Genomic DNA, 26,336 nt, shown 5'->3' with positions numbered 1-26,336 from the left:
ATTCCAGCAGTCTCACAGTGCATTTGCTACCTTTAAAATTTCATCAAATAACCCAATGCTTTGAATTACTGCTAGTGCAAATCTAAAAGTTAAGTCACTTCTTAAAATATATTTTTGAAAGATTATTCTAACCTGATAGTCAGCATATTAGATGACTAGATTATTAGATCATCAGGCTAGGTTATGTTTAAAAAACCTAGATTAATAATCTAGGATTCTTACTGCATAAATAAATTACCTGAGGAAAAGGCATGGGGCTGAAGTTCCTACTGTCTGTGATTGTTATTACTGATGATTTCTAGTTTTATCTAACTAATGCATCAGAAAGTGGTCAGGCAGTGGACTAAATTACCATGGCACATCCCTTTCAACTGAAATTATTCTATTCTACTCTATTCTAGCAAGCATTTGAAATCAGCTTTGTGCAACATCAGTCAGATGGTCTAAATCACCTTCGAGGTGGTCAATCCATATAAATTTGACTTTCCATACCCTTGAAAACAAACTATTGCCCTAATTAGCTGCAACTCTAATGTGTTCTTGTACATAAGAACACATTAACATAACCTTGTTTTCTGCTGTCATGAATGTCTGGAGATAAGAGATCACTGATGGATTGATGTCAGGAGCTATGGGAACAGGAAGCTGTATTCAATTCATCTTCCCACTTTTTACACATAGCTTAAGGATTTCTGTTGAAGTTGGACTAAATTTTATGACCTTTTATCCCTCATTTTGGGGAAAGTTTGTAGTATCATGACTCTGGCTACAAGCTTGTTATATTTCATCAAGAAACAACAGGACAAATTCAGTGATATTACTGAAGAGTTTTTATTCTTTTCCCAGCCTCTTCAGAAAAGCATCAAAACATATAAGGAATGAAAAACTGTAAAGCAGAAAGCAGACATAAATACAGATCAAGTTCTAGAAAGCAAAAATGCAGCTTTCCTCATCTCTAGGTTAAGCTAGAAATTTCCAGCTAAATTAGAAAATTGGCAACTATTATGTGAGCTTAAAATGAATCAACCCCTGAGAACTATATGACAGCAACAACTTTGAACAGGAAAGTTAATATTTTAACTTTGAAAGGAGTAAACTAGTCTTAACGATGGAACACAAATTTCCAAACACATAGATATTATGCCCTTTTGTATCAATTTATACTTGTCTGTAGTTTCACCCAAAGTGCTGCACAGGAACAGGTTAGATTTTGAAACAGACTGCAGTTGGAAAAGAACTGCGGCTTTTGCCCAATTAATACGTGGTTTGGTTTTTGTTCTTTTTTTGGTGATTTTTGTGATTTTTTTTTGCTGTTGTTGTTTTTTGGGGGGGTTTTTTGTGTTTGTTTTTTTTTTTTCCCAGTCATTTGAACTGATCTGTGAAAATGTTAAGCAAAAAAAAAAAAAATCATACAAAGGTAAGCTACTGCATTTTGTCTTTCACTGTGTGGAAGCACAAGGTAAGTAATGACTCAAAGGAAGTTTAAATTCATCTGAGTTCAAGTGCAAAATTGACACTAGCCCAAACTTTGTTAAAAGGAATGTTTCTGCCTCAGATATGGGTTTTATCCAGGGCTCCTGTCTACTGCTCTAGGAATAATAAGAGCAGCAATGTTGCAATGCTGCTACTGAATAGTGAGGCAAAGTAAGGGTTTCCCATCCAAACTGGCCATTTTAAGAACCTGTAAAGACAAGTTAAGAAGCACAGAATTGAACATCATGTACAGTACAGGTTCATATAGGTGTTTATGATTCTGAAGTGTACCACCACAGGCTTCTGAGCCTATCAGAATTTGTTTGGACATGAAGAGAACAGAGGAATGTTGACTGTGTTACTTTTTGACAGTAGAACTGTACTTCAGTACATATAGTCTTCATTATGAGACAAGATCCACTATATTACAATAGAACACATGTTTCTAAGGAGATCTGCATTCAAACTGAAATTTCAATTACACTGGAAGCAACACCCTTTTTTAGCCTCATTACAGCCTAAGAAGATATTAATCTGAACATTTGCATCTCTTTAAAGACCATCATTTATAATTTTCATTACTCTATTTTTCTTTAATAGTTCTTTATTTAAAGCATGGATTTACCTGCATTTATGAATATATTCTTAATTTGAAAACAATGCATGAGATTTAAATTAATTATTTTTAAGTTTAATGTGCCGGTTGGGTTATTGAGGGATTTAACTCTGATATTCTAAATATAGAATTCTACCAGGTCCTACAGTTCTTTAGGTTTTTTTCATTGTAGGGGAACTATATAGCTTTAAAACCTAAGACACTTTCTTTTTGCATGGTATTGAAGGAAGTTACAGTAGAGCATACTAGCAACCCACAGATTCTGTCTCTTAGTAAAACTGCAGTATTTATAGTCCCCCAGAATTGTCTTTTTCCTGATTGTTAATGTGCAAGGTCGAAAGCCAAGAGGAACTATCTCATTTAAATATTTAAGATATCTTAGTTTTGCTCTGATAAACTACCACATTCTACTACTACTGCCAAAAATTCACAGTGTTATTTGAAATGTAAAACCCATAATTCAATCACCTTAATAGAGATTTTATCAGACACGTTTAAATGAACTGAATTTTTAAGATCTTTAATGACTTAAAGATACAATAATTTGAAACTAGCACTTCATAAGGAAGTTGTGATCACATCATTGTGATCAAAAACAAACAAATAGAAGTATCTTTTTCTCATTGTAGAGGAAGGTACATCTCACACCAATGCTCCATAGTGCAAACAAAAGTTTGACTTCAGTGATTTAATCACAAGGTATTAAGTGCATGCTAAATATTTGCAGGAACAGATCTCCTTCATGTCATATTTATATTTCATCAAACCAAGCTGTCAACAAGTTTCAAAGGATGAGGGAATTTAGGGAAAGAAAAAAAAAAAGCCTAAAATATAGATCTTGCTGTTTTAGGAAGTTTTCATCAATCTTAGTCTACATGTTTTCTGTCCCAGGACACACTTACTTTATGAAAAAAAATATATATAAGGCATTCTTTACTTACACCAGATCCTGTTGAGTTATCATAGAGAATAACTTCCCATGAAAATAAACCCTCCATAGTTAAGCAAGAGGAAATAAAGATGAAAAAACCAAGAAGGAAGACAGAAAATGGCCAAGTATCAAAGAGATACTATTATTTTGCAGAATAACAATGTGAGAAATGAGAGCAGTGCTTAGGCTAGATCGGAACTCAGCAGCATAGTAGATGTGAACATGAATTTGATGTGAAACATTCATCAAGGCTAGTGATGAGAAAATGTTATTGAAATGATGATGAATTAATTCATGCTTTGAAAGTAGTATAGGAAATGAAATGGAACTGAGGGAGATAAATTTGCGTCACACACAAGCCTAATAAATATATAGTGGACAACAAAAACGAAACAATGAAAAATTACCAAAATATATAGTGTTTGTCACAAAACTGAGAACAGACATCCACAAAAAATACATTTCCAAAGCAGACACATTCACTGAATATGGTTTTAGAATATGTTTCCAGTGATAGTGAACTTCTCTGTAAATTTATAGACATACAGTACGAAATTTTATTAAATGCCTCTCATTCTCCCTTACACATCTTACAATTTTATAAGCTGCATTATAACTGTTTAACATCTCATCAATGCTTATAGCAAAATATGGTACTTAAAATTTGTATGTAATTGTCATAGGTTCAACATTTACATCATTTTTAGTCAGCCAATAACATACACAGTATATTAATAACCTAGTAGCTATGTTGGGTAGTGACTTGTTAATATGAAAGAAATAATTGATAATGATTTGGTTAATCAGTACTGCTCTGCTTTTCTTCAGTGAATTTTATGTTGTTCAGAAATTATATTGTCTGTGTGAGCTAGGTCAGGATATCCATGGCTACACAAAATCAGATGATAGTGGAAAGCTACAAAGCCATTTTTTTAAACAGATGACTTAAGAAGCAAAAAATTCATAATTGTAGAGGATGACTCTTCCTGCTATTCACATGAACATTTTATACCTCATCTTTGTGTTTTTGAAGGCAAAATCTGCCCCACATTTTCATACTGAAAGACTGTATAATTTCTACATTTCTTTCTTAAATAAAAAATACACTTAACTCAATGCCATTTTTTACCTGAAATGTCATTACAAAATCAGAATTGATAAGAAAAAGTAGTTGAAGAAATTATTCAGTATCTGAGACTCGGAGCAGAATGGTCACAGTATATGACTACTAGAAATTAAAACATCAAACACACATTGATTTTTATGTTGTCAATTCCATTTGTTTTGTCACTTGGCAGAAAACTCTGTAATATTAAGGTAAAAATAGGAAGGCTGATAACTAATGGCCAGAGAACAAGTCATCCATTAATTGGATAGGGCTCAGATATCACCTGAGAGAGAAAATTCATCAGTGCTATGTTTGTGGCACTGAACAAACTTTCCAACAAAACAACAAGACGCACTTTTAAAGATAGATGTTTCTGCTTGTACCTTAAAGATTAAAGTGGAAGAAGTCCTGGCACTTCTAGATGGGAACCTTTGTAGCTAGGAAAAGCTTACCCTGCTTGAATATAACAAGTACAACAAGTCTTGGCTGTATTACCTACTTTCTAAAATGCTTCCATCTTTAAGAAGAAAGGTATCTGCTTACCTGAAGGAGGAGGAACAATTTGTTTTTGTCCTACATGTCAATTTACCAATTTCCAAAGATTACACCACCACTTGTGTCCTCTGGAGTCCATAGTAATATGAATTGTCCTTATCTGAGTACCTAGCAAATCGTTGTCACATAGCAGCAGTCGACCTTTCTTTTCAATCTATGCACTTTTCAGGAGTTATAAATCAGTTGACTTTCAAGCTCAATGAGATGGCATATGCCCTGGTTTGAAGAACAGATGGAGGCTTGAGGGAAAATTGTTTCTGCAGGCTTACTACAAGCAGCACTGCTCCATAAAAGTGAACCATTCACACTAATTTCTCACATACATTATACAGGCAGGGAGCACCAGCCCATTCAGCAGAAAATCTTTCATCAAGCTTTCAGAGGTCATTTAGCAAATTTAAATTAAAGTTATTTCTGATACATGGCTGAGTTTTCATTCCATTCACTTTCAAGAGATGGCAAATTACATCAAATAAAGAAATGGCTTTAATTGTGTATTCAGGGGAAAAAGGAACATTAAATTAACTGCCATAACATTATTATTTTCTAGAATCCTGAGATAAGTTGCAACTATTAATTAGCCACAGAGGAGCCAATGAATGAAATATTTCTGCTGAGAGGAATCAGGTAAAGTGTCATTATTCTTTGCAAGGCTTTTTTAGACTCCATCTCAACACTAGTCCCAAGATTCACCATTGATATTGTTAAGAGAAAGGAGATCTCACAAATTTATAGGAAAACCTTTAAGTAAAACATTATTCAGCTGTTAAATAAACGGATATGCCATATTTTAAAAAATATGCTACATTTTCTGAGCACAAAGAGACATTTCATTAAATTAATAAATTATAAATATGAAAGAAATAGAAAGGACTGGAGGACAGTAAAACATCTAACTTCGAAAAGAATTACATTTTACAATCACATTACTAGTGAGCCACAAGTGGTGAAACAGAGGGATTGCATTGAATAGCCTCTAATACATGATGTGACATTAACATAGTGTTTCACTACAAATACTAGTTTAAATGTACAAAATAAAACCAACCAATGAGAATGTTGGTAAATACTGAAATAGTCACAATTAATTTTATGGGATTGCATAAAAATATAGCATTTTGCAGTAGGGTTTTGCAGTAGCATTTTGGCAAGACTTGTTTAATCTCTAACATCTCACATTTCTTCTAAGACCTACACTATTATTAAGACATTTTTTCAGAAATTAACAGAAAATAAATATAGAACAGTGCTTTTGAAAAGTAAGATCTGAATATGATAAATTTATTTGGAATTAGTGTTATTTGTGATGGGACCAAATCAATACAGAAATTTCAAACTTGAGAAACCTATTGTTTCTGTGACTTTATGTGACTATATGTACCATGGAATGGAAACTGGAAATACCCAAAATTACTCAACAACTTGAAACATGTTTCCTTAATTGAAGGACATCAGCTTGGTACCTTACTTTAGTCTGCAAATGATTATACTGAAAGATTATTAAACTTAGCCATGTCACATAAAATGCTAGAACTTTTGAAAAAATCCAACCACAAACGTATCGCATAGAAAATTATCACATTAGTAAACAGAAAGGTAATTAGAACAAAAGTAACACTGTATTATATTTAAGACAGAGATTTTAATTGGCTGTTGTTAAAAAGGATGACTATAGGTTCTGGAACTTTCATAACTTTGGACACTGTCATAGAATCACAGAATGGTCTATGTTGGGAGGGACCTTAAAGATCACCTGGTTCCAACCCCTTCACTGTAGGCAGGGACACCTTCCACCAGATCACACCACAGGTTGTTTAGTCTGGCCAAGAACACTTCCAGAGATAGGACAAGCACAAATTCTCTGGACAACCTGCTGCAGCGTCTCACCAGGCTCACAGTAAAGAATTTCTTCCCAATATCCAATTTACACTTACTCTCGGTCAATTTAAAGCCATTCCCCATTGTCATGTCATTACATGCCCTTTTAAAAATCTCTCTCCATCTCTCTTGTACGCTCCCTTCAGGTACGGAAAGGCTAAAGTCCTCAGCTCTTTTCCAGGCTGAAAAATCCCAACTGTCACCCTTTACAATATAGAGATAGAAATGCTGCTGGGTCATCTTGGTTAGACTATGCTTTTGACAAGAAAGGTAGATCAGATGATCATTGAAGTCTCCTTCAAACCTAGAACTGTATGACTCCGTGATTCTATGATACCTGATCAAAAATGGGTTCCCGTGAGCATTATCAACTAAAAACTAAATAGATCAGAGGAAAATCTGTAATATCATAGGGAGAAAAAGGAACAGGATTATGAATAATATCTGCATCTGGGAATAATGATCCCATTCTATTGCAGTCAATGGAAATTTTGTTGTTTTATTTGCTAGAAAATATTTTGCATTTATCCTCTCTTTGTATGACCTAGGGTTGTAGAGTGGGTATAGGCATAGCACTACATAACATTGCTCAAGAAATTTAAAGGAGTTTTCATTAAATGAAAACCAGGTCATAGTCATTAAGATATGCCTATTTCTTATTATTCTGCATTTAAAAAACAAAACAAGAGCAGTCTTGTCACAGAAATTTTCAGCAATCTCTAAGGAAAAGTCACATGAACATCAGCCAAGACAACACTTATTGATAGTGATTAGTTGGGTCATAAAGACTGATGAATGACATTTGTCTAAACACGACTATTTTTACAAAGTATTGGGTTGTGTTTGTTTCAGTATGCCATAGTATACAAATTATTAATAACTTCCAACTTAGGATGCTGCAACTGAGTATTGCTATTTTTAGTTTAAAGCTGAATACTTCTTTCTTGCTACCAGGTCACAGTTTGCTGTCTTACCATATTCATAGAAAACTGAGGGTTTTACTTTCCTTTAAAAAAAAATAAATTAGTATCCAAAATATTAGTTTACACTGTATCTGTTAATACAATTGTGGGGTTTTTTTTCCCCACAGGCAGTATTTAAAATTTGCTTCTTCAAGACTTTACTTCTTTACCTCAGTTCATACTCGTAGTTTCTCTAAATTATTATGTATTATTTCTGGCTTAATAAATTTTGGCTTTCAGTTGCCTTTTCTTGAATCTACACTGCAATTTTCTGTTACACCAATACACTTGTATTGGAGACAGGTTTAAAAGGATCACTGGAATGATTTTAAAAAAGGAGTCCTTTGGGAAACATAAACAGAGGTCAATTGCAGCAGAAAACGGACCTATTGCTTAAAACACTAATGAAGACATTATATAAAATATAAACTAACACCACTCTGTGCTGTACCAACTGTCTATGCACAATACATGACCACTGCTCTTTCTACATAACCTTGCAAAAACTTTCATTCTGTATGACAACACTTGTGGGGGATTTACCAGTTTTTTTAGTATCTTCTCAACATCTCTTACTAAGAAGATATTAGATACAGTTTAACAAAAAGTGGATGCAGAAAAAAATAGGTCTCTATATGAAAATAAATTTTAAAACTATTAGTTTTCACAGCAGCTTGTTCCCTTTGCTTTCAGATATCTGAGGTTGAAATTCCATGAACAGCTAAAGTAAATTAGCAGATCAACACTGCTAAAAACAAGAGTTTTGAAACCCCTCAACTCTCACATTTTTCACTGTACTTCGCTACTGTTTCTTTGTTCACCAACACTCAGTATTATCATTCATGGATTGTCATGTACTCAGAGTTTCCAGGACTATGAGCGTGTTGCTTATCAAAAAAAACCACACCCACCTTCTTTTCCTGAGTTAGTGAGATAAAATTACTCTAAGAGGGCTCTGATAAATGTTAGTGCCAGTGTCAAGTATGCTTCAGAAATCACAAATAGAAGAGGTAAAGCAAATTTGAACCTCCCCCTTAGATGGCAATAAGCTTAAAACTTAAAGCTCAGCTTCTTGAATTACATCTTGAATTACACAAATTGCAAGATGACAGTATAATAATGGGGTCTTTCCTTAGGGTAAATGAGCTCCATATGATTACAGTAATTTCACGAATACAAGCCGCAGCAATTTGACAAAAATTTTGGTGGAAACCCGGAAGTGCGGCTAATATATTAATAATTTTCTGACATTTACAACCCCAGACGTGCCAGCCAGAGTGCCGAGCCAAGCACCGGCCAGTAAAAGCCGGCATTTCGCAATTGTTACAGTGTTACCTTGTTGCCCTGGCTCCCTGCAGGCAGCACAGGGGGCGGAGAGAGAGGCGGGAGAGCTCTCTTCTTCCCTCCTCTGCCGCGGCCCAAGGGGAGGAGGGGGGGGGGGGGCGCCGCCATTGCCGCGGCTCGGGGAGCCGACGGGGGGGGGGGGGGCGCCGCCATTGCCGCGGTCCCGGGAGCCGACGGGGGGGGGGGGGGGGCGCCGCCATTGCCGCGGCCCCGGGAGCCAACGGGGGGGAAGCGCCGCCATTGCCGCGGTTCGGGGAGGACGCGGGGGGGCCACGCCGCCATTGCCGCGGCCCGGGGAGCCGACGGGGGGGGGGGCGCCGCCATTGCCGCGGCTCGGGGGGGCCGCGCCGCCATTGCCGCGGCCCGGGGAGCCGACGGGGGGGGGCGCCGCCATTGCCGCGGCTCCGGGAGCCGACGGGAGCCCTGCGCAGCCATTGCCGCGGCCCGGGGAGGGGGGACGGGAAGTGCGCGCCGCCATTGCCACGGCTCGGGGAGGAGGCGGGGTGCTTTGTCCGTGCCCGCCGCCGGTGGCACGGGAAAGCTCCGTCCCCGCCTGCCGCCGCAGGAGCGGGGGAAGCTCCGTCCCTGCCTGCCACCGCGGGGCAGCGCCGACCCGGGGTGACCGAGCCCAGTGGCAGCGCCGGCCGGCCCCGAGCGGCAGCACCGGGCTGGGCCACCTGGCCCCGTCAGCGGCCCCTAGCGGGCCGAGCCTGCACAGCCTTAGCTCAGCCAGCAAACCCCGCCCTCCCGTGGTTCTGTTACTAATTGCGCGCGGGTCCTCGCTGCGAACAACAGAGCGGCTTATATTCGTGTGCGGCTTATCTATGGACAAAAACCGAAATATTTGCCAACACCCAGAGATGCGGCTTATATTCAGTGCGGCTTGTATTCGTGAATTTACTGTACTTTTAATTTATTTGGAGATCTGAACTTTGGAAAGTGTTACCTGAGTTTACTTGATAGTACACAGTGAATAACATACAGTATTTATTCATCTGGTTTAATGGGAAAAAATTATATAAGATTAAAAATACTAAGACAATAATTGAAAGCTCTGCAAATGAAAATTTGTCTCCCCTCCAACTGTACTGGTTGATATTAAAACAAGTATTTTCTCTCTCTTAAAGCTTATCCCTCAAGCAAGCAAAAAAGACTGCACTTCGAGGAAAATAAAACAAAATTTAAAGCCAAGTTATTTTATAGAGAAAATCCCAAAACAAAGTCCAACACCCAAGCCAACCAACCAAAACCAAAATTACCACCAAAAAAAATAAACAAAATCTTTTTTTCTTAGAACTGGGTATAAGTACCAGTTTAATCATAGAAATTCAGAATTCTGTGTAAACTAGTATACAACATACTAATAAAAACTGTACGTTTATGGAAAGTTCAACTTATTTGTACACCCTACTTCTAAAAACAACTTTAAGTATTAGGTGTAAGGAGAAAGTGCATGTACATTCCAAATTCATGATGTCCAAGGCAGTCACATTCTTTCAACCCAGCATTTAGTTTCTATTACAAAGAAATAATTTTGCTACCATAGCTTATACTAGTTCCTGGAAAAAACAAAATGCAAAAAAACTGTGTAGGATAGAGGAGAAGAAAAACTAAAATGGTAGAAGTCACATCCTTAGTGAATATAGATACTCTGGGAAAAGGACCCCAAAAGATGGAAATCATGTTCATGTCAACATTTTGCTTAGAAAATTTGAGTTTCTGAATTTGGCTTTCATTTCTCTGAAATTGCTACAATAGTTTTGAAGACTAGAAGGTTTTTTACCCCTGCATAATGACTTGCATAATTAACTCCACTCCCTAAAAAAATAATTTTTCAAACATTCTGGTGACTTTCCACTTAATACAGAGAGACTGCATTTCAAACACATACTTTATGATTCAGAAATACTTTCTTGGTTTTATCAAGTTTCTTAGTCAAAGGTTTAATTGCATTCTGACCTTTTTTAATTCAGTATCGTAAATTTAAAAATGGAAGTCCTTTTCAGACCTGAACTATGAGCTTTTATTATTCATAGCTTGGTATGAGATTGTGCAAAAGAATGTAATAATACATTTTGAAATAAAATTGCAATATACATAAGCTAGAAAAGAACTATGGGATTCCACAAAGTAGTCAAAAGACTTATAAATATTTTAGTACATTCTTTTGATACAAAGATCACTTTCTAATATTATCTAATTCGAAATTAACAATAATTTGTTTTCCCAAGTTTTGTGTTTAATACACACTAGAAATACTTTTTCAAACCATACCATTATTCATTTTCACTTAGTGGAAAAAATCAAATGCAGATCTTAAAAACTACTTTAAGTAAGTAACATAAAAATAACTATTTGCATAATTTTTAAGGCATTGGTATATATACAGTTCTCTATTTGATTACTGAGGAAGGATAAAAACAAAGGCTTCAAATTAGATATTAAAATGTTACATTGAGCATATGCCATTTAGCAAAGAAAATTCACTGTCTGCTAGTACATCCACCGAATGGGGATGAAAAGTCTGGAATTAATTTTGAAATTAGTTTGTTAGTTTAATTGCAATCAAAGCCAGAAATCTGTGTAGCGAGTTACATCTTGTTTTCACAGAGATAATTAACAAGTCATTCTCTATAGTCACTTTTTCAAAATAACAAAAGGACAACTTCTTTCTAGATTAGAAAATAAACATTCCAATAAACATTGGAACCCAAAGACAATCAATGTCGTCTTCTTTCAGAAAGAAATGCAATTATATCCTCTAGAACCACATAATTTGGCTTTGGCATTATCAGTTTTTTTGTCCCTTTATTTTTTTCCTCTGGAGGGTTAAAACCAGGTTAAATTTCCTGTTCTTGTATATAATATGTTGCAAAAGTATATTATCTTTTTAAATTTTTTTATTCCATTAGGTTGAAACAGGTTTATTTAAACTTGCAACAATAGCAAAACTCTCAAACCAGAATGACAGCTTTACAGAAATATTTGATGAGATGTCTAACAAAGATCTAGCCTGAAAATTCATCAAGAACACACATTTTCCTATAATGATCTTGTGAGACCTAATTTGCTTTGGTCCCTTTTTTTTAAGAAAAGACACCAAGGTAAACACCATGGTTTATCTGCACAGTTTAATCTTGTTTCTGTTTAGGATTAATTTGGAGCAAGAATGCCTCTTTCTAAATGTAGTGCATTTTGGAACCATCAAGCTATGTAACAACAGAAAAGCACTATTATTTCATAATTAAATATTAAACACTTGCAGTTACTCAGAAACAGTTCTATATATTTCCTGAAGTTTAAATTCTTATTTCATCTTATTTCATCACACACAGTTATGTGTATCGAGCCTTTACAGGTAATTAATAATGGGCTTAGAATTCCAGATATGCAGAACTGTATATCACAATATCAAGTGTCATTTGTATGAATTTTTTGGTACATATTAACCTAATACAATTCACGTATATTAAAGCATTTCAGATTCTCCCTAGCTGAAAATGACTGTATTCTGTCCACAGAATTACAATATAATGAACAACTGTTCAAAGTGTTTAAAAAATAATTAATGTCTGACAACCACAGTTATGATTCAGTAATTATAAAAACAAACAAAGAAGAAAATGAAATACAGCTGTGCATTTTGCAGGAAAGAAAAAAAATCCTGTAATATTTTCCTCTACCAGTAAAAAAATCAGGTTTCTAACAGCCTCCTGCATCTTCTCTCATGCACCACTTGATAGACAAACTAACGAGTAAAATAAACCATGATATGCACTATAACTAAAAAGAGCAAAAAATTGCTCTCAACATAAAGCATTGATATTGTGCAATTACAGTAGGATTAAAATATCACTGTTATTGTTAATTGCTTTTTTTATTCTTTCATTTGATAATGATTAATGAAAATTAGTATACTTTAGCCAAGCTTTTATACATTTGCCTAGACACATTTCATTAGTAAATACAATTTTCATTATCATGAATTTATTTACTATTGAGTAAACTATATTACTAAAAAGTTAACTTCTTTAATTAGATATACAATTAAGCATGATGAACTGATCAAATCTCTTGGGTGGTGCAAACATATCTTTAAAACAAGTGAAAAATACAGACCTTAGTTTATCTGTACGTTTAAGTATCAACTAACAATGAACAACATTCTCACCCTTTTGCAGCTCTGGGCAGCCTCTAAGACTTCAGAAGGTATCTAATGCAAAGTTTTAACTGGAAAATGCCAGTTTGCCTGTTTCATGTACTTAAACTGCACAATAATCCATGACAGTGTCATGTCAAACTAAACAATAGCCTCAAGTAACTCTACTACCTCAGTGCTGTTTTCTTGAGTGTCTGCCTGCCACAGAACTCAGTCGGGATTGATTTATGTGATAAATTGAGTGGCATGGAAAAAGGGAAATAAGGTTGAATCCGAACATGCATTAATATACTGTGCTGCTTACTTGCATTCATGCTGAAGTGCTGATATTTTTTTCAAAAGAAAGGATTACCAGAATAGCAAAAATAACTCTTGCATGACAGCTCAGTTCTACATTGCACTAGCTAAAAGACAGTGTTTTACTGCAGTAGGTGGACATTAGGTCTAGAAGACTGCAAAGTGTGTTAAGAAAAAATACATGCTGGATCTTTGACTAGAGACTCTGGTCAAAGCAGTATGTTTGCAAACAATTTGAACTGTCAGATATAGAAACCAAACACTTACTTTAGCATGCATCTGTGTTTGGAAGGCTTGCAGATAAGTTAGCAAGCTGCAAGTGACCCATAAGCATCATCAAATACAACTCCCTTCTCCTCACAGGACTACCTAAATCTTCATCATGTGACTAGGATCTTTGTCCAGAAACTAAAAAGCTTTGTGCTGTGACCACTTCCCTGTGGATTCTGTTCCAGTGAGCAACCATCCTCTCAATGAAAAACCTTTTGCTAATGTTCCATCTGAACTTCTTATGCAGCTTCATTTCATTTCCTGATGTCCTAAGTCAACTAAGCAGTCACTAGCATCATCTAGTGGAATGCCAGTCCAATAGTATTTCTGTATCTCTCAGTTTGATTTTGAGAAATTAGAAATTACAAAGCCTCAAGATGAAAACTTGCAGATTTTTTTGCAGTTGCTTGAAAATCACCTTTGGGTCTTACCTGATGATGAAAGATCAGAGTACAGGCTTAAGTTGTAAGCCTGTGAGTTTTAGTCCAGCAAGGGAATTTCTAGTGTTGCCTGAAATCCAGTTGCACTAGAATCTCATCTCGATTATGGGTCAAGTCTTTTGGGATGGAGATTCCCTTTCCTGCAAGAGCTTTTAATTGTCCCTTGTGCCGATTCAAAACTGCTATAGGCAACCAAATATTGGCACAAATCTTTCTGCTGTATTTCAATAAGCAAAAGAGCTACCTTGAAAATGTAGTTACTATCAAATATTGTACTACTTACCACACTATGGAGCCAATCCTGTTTGCTTCATTACAAGAAGAATCAGTTGTAAGACTGCAAAATCTCTCCTTTTAGGGTTGACCTAATATAGCTTTACATTTAAATTTTCTATCATGTTTTTGCCATGAACGATCTAAAACATTCTACAAATTTTGTTCATGCATATCATGTTCATTTTCTGTAACTAACATCGCTTCCAGCAAAATCTTATTCTAGTCCAATAAGTGAGACAAAAAAAAAGTAATTCATGATAACCAAAATAATTAAATAGTAGGAGCAGGTTAAAGATCAGCATCCATTTTTAAAATTAAATTTAAAAGTCTGCAGTAGTTACTTAGAAGATTGGCAAGTTTTACAAATAACGTCACCAAGCATTTTAGAGAGAAACACAGTCGCATTAGAATGGAGTCATTAGGCAATACATTTATTTTGAAGCCAATTAACCTTTTGTCAGAGAAATGTCGGAGCTGTAATGGTTTCAGCAGTGGAGGTCAGCCTGTAACAGAGGCACGTATGACAGCGATTACGCTGTCTGACATATGCTGGAGACTGAGAGTACAGCCATGGAATGAGAATCTGCCTTCGTTTGTATTCTGCTCTGCATTTTCAGGGAGCAGACAATCTTGACCTATCCATTTAGGTAATTAAAGCTTCTATTTGGAAGTGTCCTGCAGGAAGGTGAAATCTGGGGGAGATAAATGGCTGCTGCTCACTGTATCCAGCCACTTCCATCATTTGATGGACTGCCTGAACCAGGCTGCATTGCCAAGTCCTCATAAAAATAGAGATGAATTGGGCAGGAGACAATTCTCTAAGGCAAAGCAACTCTGTCATCTTCCTTTTTGCAGCATATAATTTAATTGTTAGCCAAGGCAGACAGCTGACTCAGGGGCCTTTCTCTAATGACTTTCCCACCATCTTCCATTTGCTAAGAAATTATTTCAGTGTATTTACTTGCAAGCTAACTTTGTCTGACAATGAGAGATGTCACTTCAATAAGCTCAGCTGGTTGTCACAGCTGTGCCAGGACTTACCTTCCAGGCAATTTTGTTTCCTACACAGTCATGCTGAACAGCAATTGGAAAGTCTCCTCTGTCATAAAACTTGCGAAAAGCTGTGCGTTTTGCTGGTCTTTCTTTTACTGATCCTGCAGGTGGGGGCCCTCTTACCTTAAGAAGAAAAAAGACAATCAAAACAAAAAACCCCACAGATTAGTGGTAACATTTTTAAAAGAAGCCTAAAGCCTGGCTTGAAGTAGATATAAAAGAAGAATGATACTGGCCTCCCAAATTATGGTTTGCTTTCTTCTTTACATGCTATATTTCACTTCTGTGAAAGTACACTTTGATAATGATCTACAGGTTTTGTTAACTGCTCTTTTTTTTGCCACTTTCAGATAGTCCCATGAAAATTGGCTATATTTTAAAGTAGCTCTTTCTAATACCACAGCATTTTTAAGGAAAAAGAAAACACCAAGAAGGTAGTGACATTACATAGTAGAAGCTTTTGGAAAATTAAGTATTTCTCCTTTTTCTATTTCTTTGTAGAAGTAATTTGACTTGATTTCCAAGTAATATTACTGTTCACAACTTCCACTGTCGCTAGTCATTAGGTAATGAGATTAGGTTATCTCTTTTAGCATAGCTCTTCCCTAAATGCTATGGATTTGGCTTTCATACAACTTTCAGTCCTTCAGTATTGATGGCTGAAGCACTGGAAAGAATGAAGGTCTTTTGCTCAGACCTCTCTTCTCTGCCTGTGAGGAAATCTGATTTAGCTCCACTTTAGTTCCTTATCTGAGCTATTGCTGGTTTAGCACATGGTATAGTCTGAATGACAGCCAAATTCCAAAATGCTCACGCTGGAACCTTTTCCTCAGACAAACATGGTAGTAACAGCAACTAACAATTGGCACTGAGATAATAGAATTTCAAGTACTTAAAAGAAATCTATTGTTTAAGCTAATTAACAAACCTAACCTCAAATGCTAAGAGAGTTAAGCTAATCTCAAATGTCCTTGACAAGTGATTCTCCACTCTGAAACACCATAGTTGTGCATCTGGGATAAAAACTTCCTACAAATCTCTGCATGTTTCTTTTGTTAAAAATGCTAGAATGTGTCATTAAACAAAAGAAAGGTAAGAGCTTCAATGAGCATAAACCATCCCCAGTATTTTTTATTGTTCTATTTGTCTTCAGTGACCCTTCTATTAGTTTCTAGCAGTATAGACATTCAGCTTTCCAGTGAACAGAATGTAAACTTGCAAAATCCTCTTTTTCATTTGGGCTACTCTGTAATTTAACTCTGCTAACTACAGATCTAAATTTGACTTGGCACTTTTTTCCTCCAAACATTTTTCATATAATTTTCCTCTGGCCAAGGTAGAGGAGTCCACTAGTGATATGCCTACACTGTACTTTTCTACAAATTGCTTCCACTAGGGCTACCAAACTGTGACCTATTGCTGCGTATTGCTGTCCCTGATAGACCATGTCCAGCCAAAATAGATTTGATATGCACAGCTGTAACTTTGCTTAGTAAACATATCTGCAGCAGTTAAATGTAATACTCCAAGAAAAGCATTTCTAACCAACGTAAATAAACCTCCACTTGCTGTTCTGCAGAGGAACACTTTGTTCTATGCCACCAGTATAAGTATACTTTCACTTGTTTTTTTGTGGGATGATTTTGGTTTTTTTCTCATTTGAGGCAAGTCTCATTCACAGCATTTGGAGGCCAATGGAAAGCACCTCTGTCTTCTGTATATTTTTCACAAACAGGTCTTTCATGCATCCTTTAAAACATTATTTTCTGTACAATATCAGAAGTACCTGTTAGTTTTTAACTTAAATTATAGAGAAAGAATATGTTGTCTTGATTAAATGAGATACAATCTGAATTATTTCTAGGAGACTACCATAATTAGAGGTACTAATGCAATCTCAAATTACATCTTCTCTTACACCAGACATTTTCTTCTTCCCTACTCATGTTAGTAAATTTACTACAAGCCTTTTCCTACTGTATTTTACGAATTTTCTAGAAAATATGCTTATTCTAATAAAATTTCTATTCTTTATCCAGGAACAAAGATATTAGAAGGACTTAAAGTATATTGGTATCAAACCCCTTTGTCATGCATTGCCCTTACATGAAGATTTAGAAGTTCCATCTTAATTAGTGTACTACTCTGATCTGCCATCTCAAAAAAAGGTATGGTAGAATCAGAAAAGGTTCAGAAGAGGCTAATGACTGAAGGTCTGGAATAGCTTTCAGAAGAACAGAATAAAGCAAGAAAACGATTAGTACGGAAGAATAAAGAACTACAAAAATATAACATTTCGGAAAAAGTGATAAGGGCAGATTTTCCACTATCTCCTTCAGTAAAAGCATGGGACATTAAAAAAATCAAGTCAGTAAGAAGTTCGGAACAAACAAAAGTAGTTATGTATTCATGCAGCAAACAGTGCCTTTATAGAGCTTCTGGCCAAAAGTTAGTATCGGAAATACTAAAAGTTTCTGTACATTCAAGTTGTGACTGGAAAAGCTGACGAAAAAGGAATCCATTGAATTTTACTAAATCCTTATTATCACTAACCATAAATAGAATGAGTCTTATTTTTCATGCAATACAGTCTGTTTGGTAGATCTCTCAGCCTTATATTTAGTCGCAAGGTGACATCACACTGGCATCTTATATTTCTCCATTGATTAACTGCCACAGCAAGTATGTTTTTCAGATGATGAGCTCAATGTTAACAATATAATTTCTTGTCATTAGTTTTAAGTACATTATGTTGTACTTTGTACAATAATATTTAATTCCATTTCTATTACATCAGGTCTCGAAAGCTTCCACTTCTGTCACAGCATGATCTTCATCTATTTTAATAATGACTACAAACATTATGTCAACTATAAATTTCATTATGCAATCCCAACTTTTTCAATGAAAATATGAAATAAAGTTATTCCTAAAACCAAATATTAAGAAGTTCCATTAATAAATTTCCTCTATTATCATATTTCTCATTTCAATATTACATGTCATTATTGTCTCCAATATGGACATTTTCACCCTGTGAACTTGTACTGTATAACTACCAAAGTACTGTGTACAGCTGGAAAAGTAGCAGTGTACTTAATACTTGAGAATCACGTCAACTGAGAGATCTGCTGTTTTTCCCTTTGTCTTGAAGATGCTTTTCTTGTCAGATTGATCTGCAATAGGTATAGAGACCTTTAAATACCTGCAAGAGAAACTGACTTCAAAGCAATGAAATGATCAAGACAGAAATGAGGTGAACATCTACATAGAACAAAGGAATATCAGCAATTAGGAAGACAGAGGAACTGTCCCCGCATTGAAGATACAGTGAGGTTGCATGATTGAAGAGTACTTTTGTTCTCCTTTATGAAATGAAGACAACTTGTATCATTTGTATCTGACAAACCTAGTTTATGAGACCTTTCCTAGAGTGGCCGTACTGCTTACCTTTTGCAAACAGTTTCCTTTTCTTCCAGCCTTTATTACTAGGGAGACCACCACTATTGTCTAATGCAGACACTGCTTTGGGTCATTCTAGCTGTGCATAATCTGCCTGAGGAAAAGTTTATGTGCTTGACTTCTCCTTCATTTTTTTGCAATTCCTGATCTAAGCCTGGACCACATGACCTCTCTAGGTCTCTCTCAGCTAAGGCTTCTCAGTGATTTTATGTTGCTAAATGAAATACACAAGAAGTAATCAGACAATGCTTTTCTCTGCTCTGATGAGTTTTGCTTTCTTACATTTTATATTGTTACAATTACTGATAAAATGGTCACTCTGAAAGTATTCCATTTATTAGAAAAATAGTAACAAATACTATCTTTCTCAAGCTAATAAAAATGTTTCATTGCAATATAGTGAGAAAGATTAAGATTAGAGTTCCAGTTAATTAAAGGCTAATATTCATGATGGCAAAGTATATGAAGCAATAAACAGATTCTGAGGTTCGTTAAATGCCAAAGTGAAGTTGAAGAGTTTGATAATTGCAAAACTAATTTATTGTAATTCTATGCCATTGAACTATGTGACAAGATAAAAGATGTAAGCCATTAAACAAAAAAGAGAGAAAGACCATATTTCTTTCATTGATAAATGGGCACTGAAAGCCATTTTACCTGGTTGCATTCTTAAATTTTTCAGTGATGGCACATTAGGAAAATTACTAAGAAAAAAAATTTTAAGCCAGGTTTAAACAGTGATTAATATTTGAAAACTGGATTTTGTTCATTTTCTGACTATCAAACTCTATGCACACTCTGGGACCTAAACATGTCTGTGTAGGACAACAGGCCAGTTTTGTGAAAACTAACACCATTTTTATGAGAAGTTTAAGCCAAACAAAAACTGGACTGAGATCCTACTGTTCTTATATCACAATTCATGTCTTATATATATATGTATGTATATATTTAAAAAAAAGAAGTGACAATCAAATTTAATGGTTAAGAGATTTTTTTTTATTAACCCACATTAACGTATCTAGAAGAAAGAAATGGTTTCAATTTTTTGTCTGCCAAGATTCTTACAGGAAAATTGGAATTTAACCCCAGCCTTTCATATTTTCTTCTCACAAAAATATTAATTGAATTTATTTTTGAATCTACTGGGATCAAAAGTTATATGACCCCTCAACTGTCTTACCTAAAAAAGGCAGTCTTCCTTGAAAATATAATGCCATATAATCACCTTGAAGAATAAAACTTTCAGAAATAAAACCATAAATTCCAATTCTTTGTATCCAAACTAAAAATGTATTTGTACTAAATTGCACTGTATGCACAGAATAGAATTTACTAATGCCTTCTGTCTCAGGGAATGTAAAGGTGATGGCATTAAGGAAATGTTCGTGTAACCACTGACAGACTATTTATCTCATCCTCCTCTTCTACTGGTGTTAAACTTTGCTAATGCAGCATAGTTCACCTAGCAATCTACTTATTTCACCATGGGAAATATCAGCATTCATTTCTTTGTGTGTTGGTGCCAGAAGCTGTGGCCAAATCCTAATGTCGACTTCAAGCAAAATGCAAGATATATTAAATAAGTCAAACAATGCAATGAAGAATACTCAAGCTAGCAGGAGTATTCAAAAATAAAGATCGAATAATATTCCTAGCACTATTCAGGGCCATGTTGACACACAAAACTTTACTAGAACTGTCAACCACAGGGTCCTCATCCTCATAGTGTGATAAAGCTCTTATCTTGGCTAGACAGGCATTGACACAAAACTGCCTAGGCGCAACTCATGCTCAATGAACAGGCTGAGGTGCAAAAGCTATGAACCACAGTTTGTGCTTTTGGTGGGCTTTTCAGCCCACATTGAAGTACCTTACATGTTTCTACATTTGTAACACAGACAATCCCATCATCAAAACAGTATCACCAATAACCCATGAGAAAACATCAAGATTTTGGCAGTTACCTATCAACACAACAGAACAATAGGATGATAATAATTTTAGTGACATCCACAGAGTTTTGAATAAACGCAGTAGAAGTACTAAAGATGTGGAAACACAAATCTTAGTAAGTTTTAACGATCAGAACCTCATCTAGACACCCCAAGAGCATCTACTCTGACTGGTAATAAGCAACAAAGCCTGTCCTGCTCTTCTTAATTTACTGATCCTAATTTGATTAAACTGACTGAGGTGGTTAATACATTCTGCAATCATGTTTTGATTTTGTTATTCAGTCATACCAAAAATTGAGTAAATGACAGGAGAGGCGTGGTAAGATATCCCAATAGGTACTGCTGAGTTCCACATTAATTCCTTTTATTTAATATCAATATCACAAGCATTCAATATCAAAAAAACATGATCCCTCAACAAGTATCAGATAAAAGCTTTTTAAATCCAAAAAGAAACAGGGAGATATCTTTTCAAATGTGCCACTCTTGATATGCTTTAAATGGTGCCACATCTAATGCTTAAAAGCTGGTTCTGGGGCTATTCCACAAATCTGGACAACAGATAAAAGCCCATCTCATAGCTTCAAAAGTCAAATTGAGAAAAATCAATTTTACGACCCCCAAACGAAAATACTGATAGGTCAGCAAACATTACAAATGTTTCCAAAGCACTACAACTTAAAAGAAAAATTAGACATGTGATTTTGCACAAAGATACTGTATCTCGTTACTGCCTTGAGACACTACAGAGAGTAAGTCATAAGCTGCATGCAGAATTACTCTATTTCACCACCTCAAGAAATGTTACTTTTGATGGGGGAAGAGATAAGTTGTTTCAATAAGACAGAGGTGCCTCTGTTTCAAACTGCTCTACAATGTACTAAGAAGGTCCTTCATCTGTTATTCTCTACTGGAATATAAAGTAACTATTTCATACAATTTAGATTTCGCTCCTGATGCTTGCCAAGCAATTTCCTTTGATGCAAAGGGAGAAGAGTCAAAATTGCTAGTATATTTCTCTAATATATTTCTTTCCTTCCAGTCCAGATGGATCTAGTCTTGCTCTGTTAGTTTCACAAAGCTTCCCAGTGCATCAATTGTACTAAATCTGGAAGACTTTTAAATTTTTCCTGATAGTTATTTTACTTTATGGCAGGCTTTTTTACTTTCAGTGCTACTGTTGCTCATACAGGTATTGATTAAGCTTCAAAGATATCTTTCCTTTTTGCAGGGGCAACTGATCAATTGATTTCTTTGATGTTAAGTTCAAATCACTCCATCACAAGTGGAACACTAGTAGGAATCAAATAGTTTTTAATTCATATTGTATGCAGTTGAAAGCATTTTAACACTCTCTGCTTGTCTGCTTGGAATATAGATTTAAACAATCCCAAGAAGAAATAAAATTTTCTTTTATGAGTCAATTTTGTCTCATATCAGAAGTCAAATTTGTAGGATGTAAGTGAAAAGGAGCTCTCACAGAATATTTTTCTGCTGATACTGGCAGTAGCTGGGTTGTGACTGTGAAGGGACAAATGTATCTTGGACAAGTCACAATGCTTTTTCCTACTTTTATTTGAAATAGCTTCATATTGGCAAATGCAAGCTTAATCTCTTCCTGTAGTAACTGATATTCCCTGAATATTTTGCTTTAATTTCCATAACTACTTAGGCTGTTTGTTTGCAACCCTTTTTACTTGAAATACAATCTTTCATACCTGAAAGTAATAAAGTTTTATTCTATTGATGTTAATAATTTCAGAACAGCTTGAAGTTATACTGCTATTGAAGTCCACTAAAACTGCATGGAAATATATTAAACTTGACCAGAGTATATGAAAAACTTTAAAAAAAACCCTTAAATCTCTTAACTTTTTACTCTGTAGGATCCTATTACCACTTCTATTTATTGAATATAGCTGCTTCTCATACTGAAACTCTTAGGCAGCATCTTTAATCCATACAACATTGTTACTGTAGGCTACATCAACCTGCCTCATATTCAGGGCAGTGAGATTTCTGTGGTTTCTGAGGTCTGGAAGATAAGGGGGACCCTTTCGTTAACGCTGAAAAAAAATTACTTACATGAAGTTATCTTATTGCTTAACACTTTTTAGTTTGGTAATCCTATGTTGGTATTTGTTAATCATCAGTGACAAGCCTTAAATCTATGCATTGTCATGTCCTATACTTTTTTCCTTTTAGACTTGTTCCATTTATGCATGCTATGACTTAAGAAATTATTTAAACTCTGCCTTTTTTTTTTTTAAGGCATTTTCTGAAGTCCTGCCCCCACCTCTTCTTTCCTGAAACTGTTTTCTTGTTTCAGAAGCATCTGAAAGTAATGTACTGTGAATTTCACCATGATTCTTTAATAGTCTGTTTGGGAAGGAGTTGATAACTATTTGGACATCATGATGCCTCAGGTGTGAAGTACAGCTAGATTAACTCTTCTTTTTAAAGGTCAAAGCCTGTTCATTTTTTAAAACGTTACTATTGTTTTTTGTGCTTAATTTCTTTTCTGTCATGGTACCAGAAATTCCTTAAAATATTAAAAATCTCTCTTTTTATGAAGCAGATTAGATTGGAGAGTACTAACAAGGGTTTGGGGACTGTTTTTTTGCCATTTTGGAAATGAGTTTGAGACACAGATTCCTTTTAGAATTGTAACCATTCACTGCCATAGGTTGTCCAACTGCTTCAGGTGTAATTTCCTCAGTTTCTTTCTACATAAGATACAGTAATTTCACAATTACAAGTCGCACCTCTGGGTGTTGGCAATGTTTAGGTCTTTGTCCATATATAAGCCACACCTGATTATAAGCTGCACTCTCATTCACAGCGAATTAGTAACAGAATTGCAGGATCGCGGGGTTTACTGGCTTGGCTCGGGCGCGCTCAGCCTGCTCAGGGCTGCCGACAGGGCCAGGTGGCCCAGTCCAGAGCTGCCGCCGGGCTCGCTCGCCCCAGCCCAGCACTGCCCGGCGGCGGCAGGTGGGGACAGAGCCCGCCAGCACCTCCCCCGCACTGCCACCGGCAGGGAGCCTGGCTCCACCTGCCACGCAACAGCATAACCAATTTGTAACAATCGTGCAATCCCAGGTTTCACTGGCAGGTGCTTGGCTCAGCACCTCGGTTTGCACTTCCGAGTTTGGAAATTTCAGAACTTTTTTTTCATATATTAGCCGCTTCTGAGTGTAAGTCGCATTTCCAGGTTGGGATCAAAATTTTTGTCAAAATGGTGCAGTTTATAATTGTGAAATTACTGTAATTAAACCTTAAAATGTCACTTCAGTAGCTTTCCTGATAGCCTTCCTTCTGTCCTATATATTTATGTGATTAGAGATTCAGCTAGGCATGATTTTTTTCCACTATTGAAAGCATCTTTTATTTCAAATAGACTTGAAATAACATACAAGATTGACTAAAGTTTTTCTATGGTTTGCAGGAATATTCTAAGGGATTTTTCCTATACAAAAAAAAAAGGCATATTCCATCTAGCTAATCAAAACATGGCTTTTTACAAGTTTGAGAGCTCATTTTAGAACCCTTGAAAACAGTTTTAGTCAAAACCATATCCCAAAAGCATAAATTTCAGTCCTATAACTGAAAAAAATCTAAGGTTTTCATAGCATGAAATAGGATGAATGTCTTGACTTCTAGGGTACCAAAACACTAGTTATTAAGAAATGTATTTCTGAAATTTACCAAAGAAATGATAATAAAAATTTACTATTTATTATGATGAACTATGAGGAGCTATGATGAAAGTGCTCTATGCAGCATCTAGGAAAGGCATTAGTAATAAAACTATTATTAAAACTCCCAAATGCAAAATTGTATCACTATTCTACAGGTACACCAAAGTGAAATATTACCATCTCCATGTGTTACACATATGATTGTTCTAAAAGCCCCTTAACTCAAAACTATGCACACTAAGAGGTGAAAAACATACATTATAGACTAGAATGATAAATAGGTTGCTTATAAATGTTGGTAATTAGCAATAAGAAACATTAACTGGGCATTTTTTATTTACTCCCAGCTCCTTAAGGAGGACAAGAGTGCATGAGAAAATCTAGTGCCATGAGTAACAAACTGTTACAATTACAGAGAACAATGCAATTAAAAAAAAACAAATTTGAGTTTCAGTAAACTTCCTGGAAAGTATGTAGAGTCTCAGGGAATCACGTTCTTTGTATGTTTTTCATTTTCCATTATAATTACAAAGTCATGATCACCGCTTTTTAAGGACAATAAAGAATAAAACCACTCATATCAATAGATTTAAACATCCTCCACAAGACAAGAACATGCATACAACACATGCAAACCACAGAAGTTAAAGTAATTTTGGATATAATGTGGCAATGAAGAAAAAGTCAGCTGTGTTATAATATATAAAAGAGATGCCAAACATATCCAAGGGGAACCCTCTGATTATGGGGAAAAGGTAATCAACAAAACATCACTCCTCCTATCAAAAAAGTTAGGATGATAACTTCAGGACTTTAATTAAATGAATCACAAATTCCTGATCCCAGACGCAGTATTTTTCTGTAGCTTAAAGAAATTGCATAAGCTGCTTGTCTGGTAACTTTGCCCTGGAGGCTTTGCTATTAAATTTCAATGCAGCAAGTGATGGAGAATGCAGGTGACCTAGGCAGCAACTCAGACACAATAGCATTTATTTACCATGCTACTAGATGTAGTCCTTGTTCATTAAGCACTTTTTTTTTTTAAAAGAGCTTTAAGTACTTTATTATTCAAATTTGCATCTTGCTAGAAAGTTCAGACTCTTTTCCTGAGACTCATCTGGATTACCAATTGCTTCAATTATTTGTTTTGGGCTTCATTCCCCAACACAGGTACTTATGTCTACTCTAACTTGCAGCCTCTCAGACAAGCATCTCCTAGATAATTAATTTTTAAACTCCCATTTTGAATTTCAAGACACAGAAATCATACTTTAAAGACCATGCCAACCAAAGTAAAAACATTTCTATTATTTTAATCATAAAGAAAAATTTTAAAATAAATCAACTGGTATTTAGGAAAAACAAAATTCCAGAAAAGTTTCAGTTTTCACTATCACAAAGCATAATTCTATTGGAACCTAATAGGCTCTTGAGGTAAGATAAAAAAAGAAAAATTGTTAAAATAATCTATTTGTGAGATGGAGTTAAGGGAAAGGGAGGTAGCTTTATACACACCAGAACAAAAATGCAAATAATTTTACTCCACAGAAGTTGCAAGAAAATCAATCAAAAAAACTGTAAGAGCTTGTCAGAAAGCAGCTCTTCCATGAACATAAACAAGAATTATGGTTCAGACATGGAATTTTTAAATTTTCCTTTGATCTCACTATACCATTTTTCCACACACACAAAAAAAAGCCTTCATGTTTATGAAAAAAGTTTTCCCAACATGGAAACATGAAAGACTGTTTGAAGAAGCAAAGCAGAGTTCCAATAGATGTGACATTCCCTCTCAGTCGAGAATCTTTATGACTTTTTTCAACATAAACAGTAATTTTGCTAGTGGCCATTTA

General features: G+C 35.6%; 1 protein-coding gene across 10 annotated transcripts in view; it reads right to left on the bottom strand.

Moving 5' to 3' along the window:
- The window catches only part of PACRG (parkin coregulated), a 254,702-nt gene that overhangs the window by 190,072 nt on the left and 38,294 nt on the right, over nucleotides 1–26,336 (bottom strand). For all 10 annotated transcript variants that reach the window (XR_004417349.2, XR_004417350.2, XM_033054739.2 and 7 more), the window contains exon 3: nucleotides 15,351–15,485. Coding sequence is in view for 8 of the 10 variants with exons in the window: in XM_033054739.2 (XP_032910630.1) it covers nucleotides 15,351–15,485 (135 nt within the window). In the remaining 2 variants the exon portion in view is untranslated. The remainder of the gene's footprint in view (nucleotides 1–15,350; nucleotides 15,486–26,336) is intronic.

This window comes from Catharus ustulatus, chromosome 3 (assembly GCF_009819885.2).
Source record: "Catharus ustulatus isolate bCatUst1 chromosome 3, bCatUst1.pri.v2, whole genome shotgun sequence".
Classification (NCBI taxonomy): Eukaryota; Metazoa; Chordata; class Aves; order Passeriformes; family Turdidae; genus Catharus; species Catharus ustulatus.
This window is presented reverse-complemented; position numbering and strand designations above follow the sequence as displayed.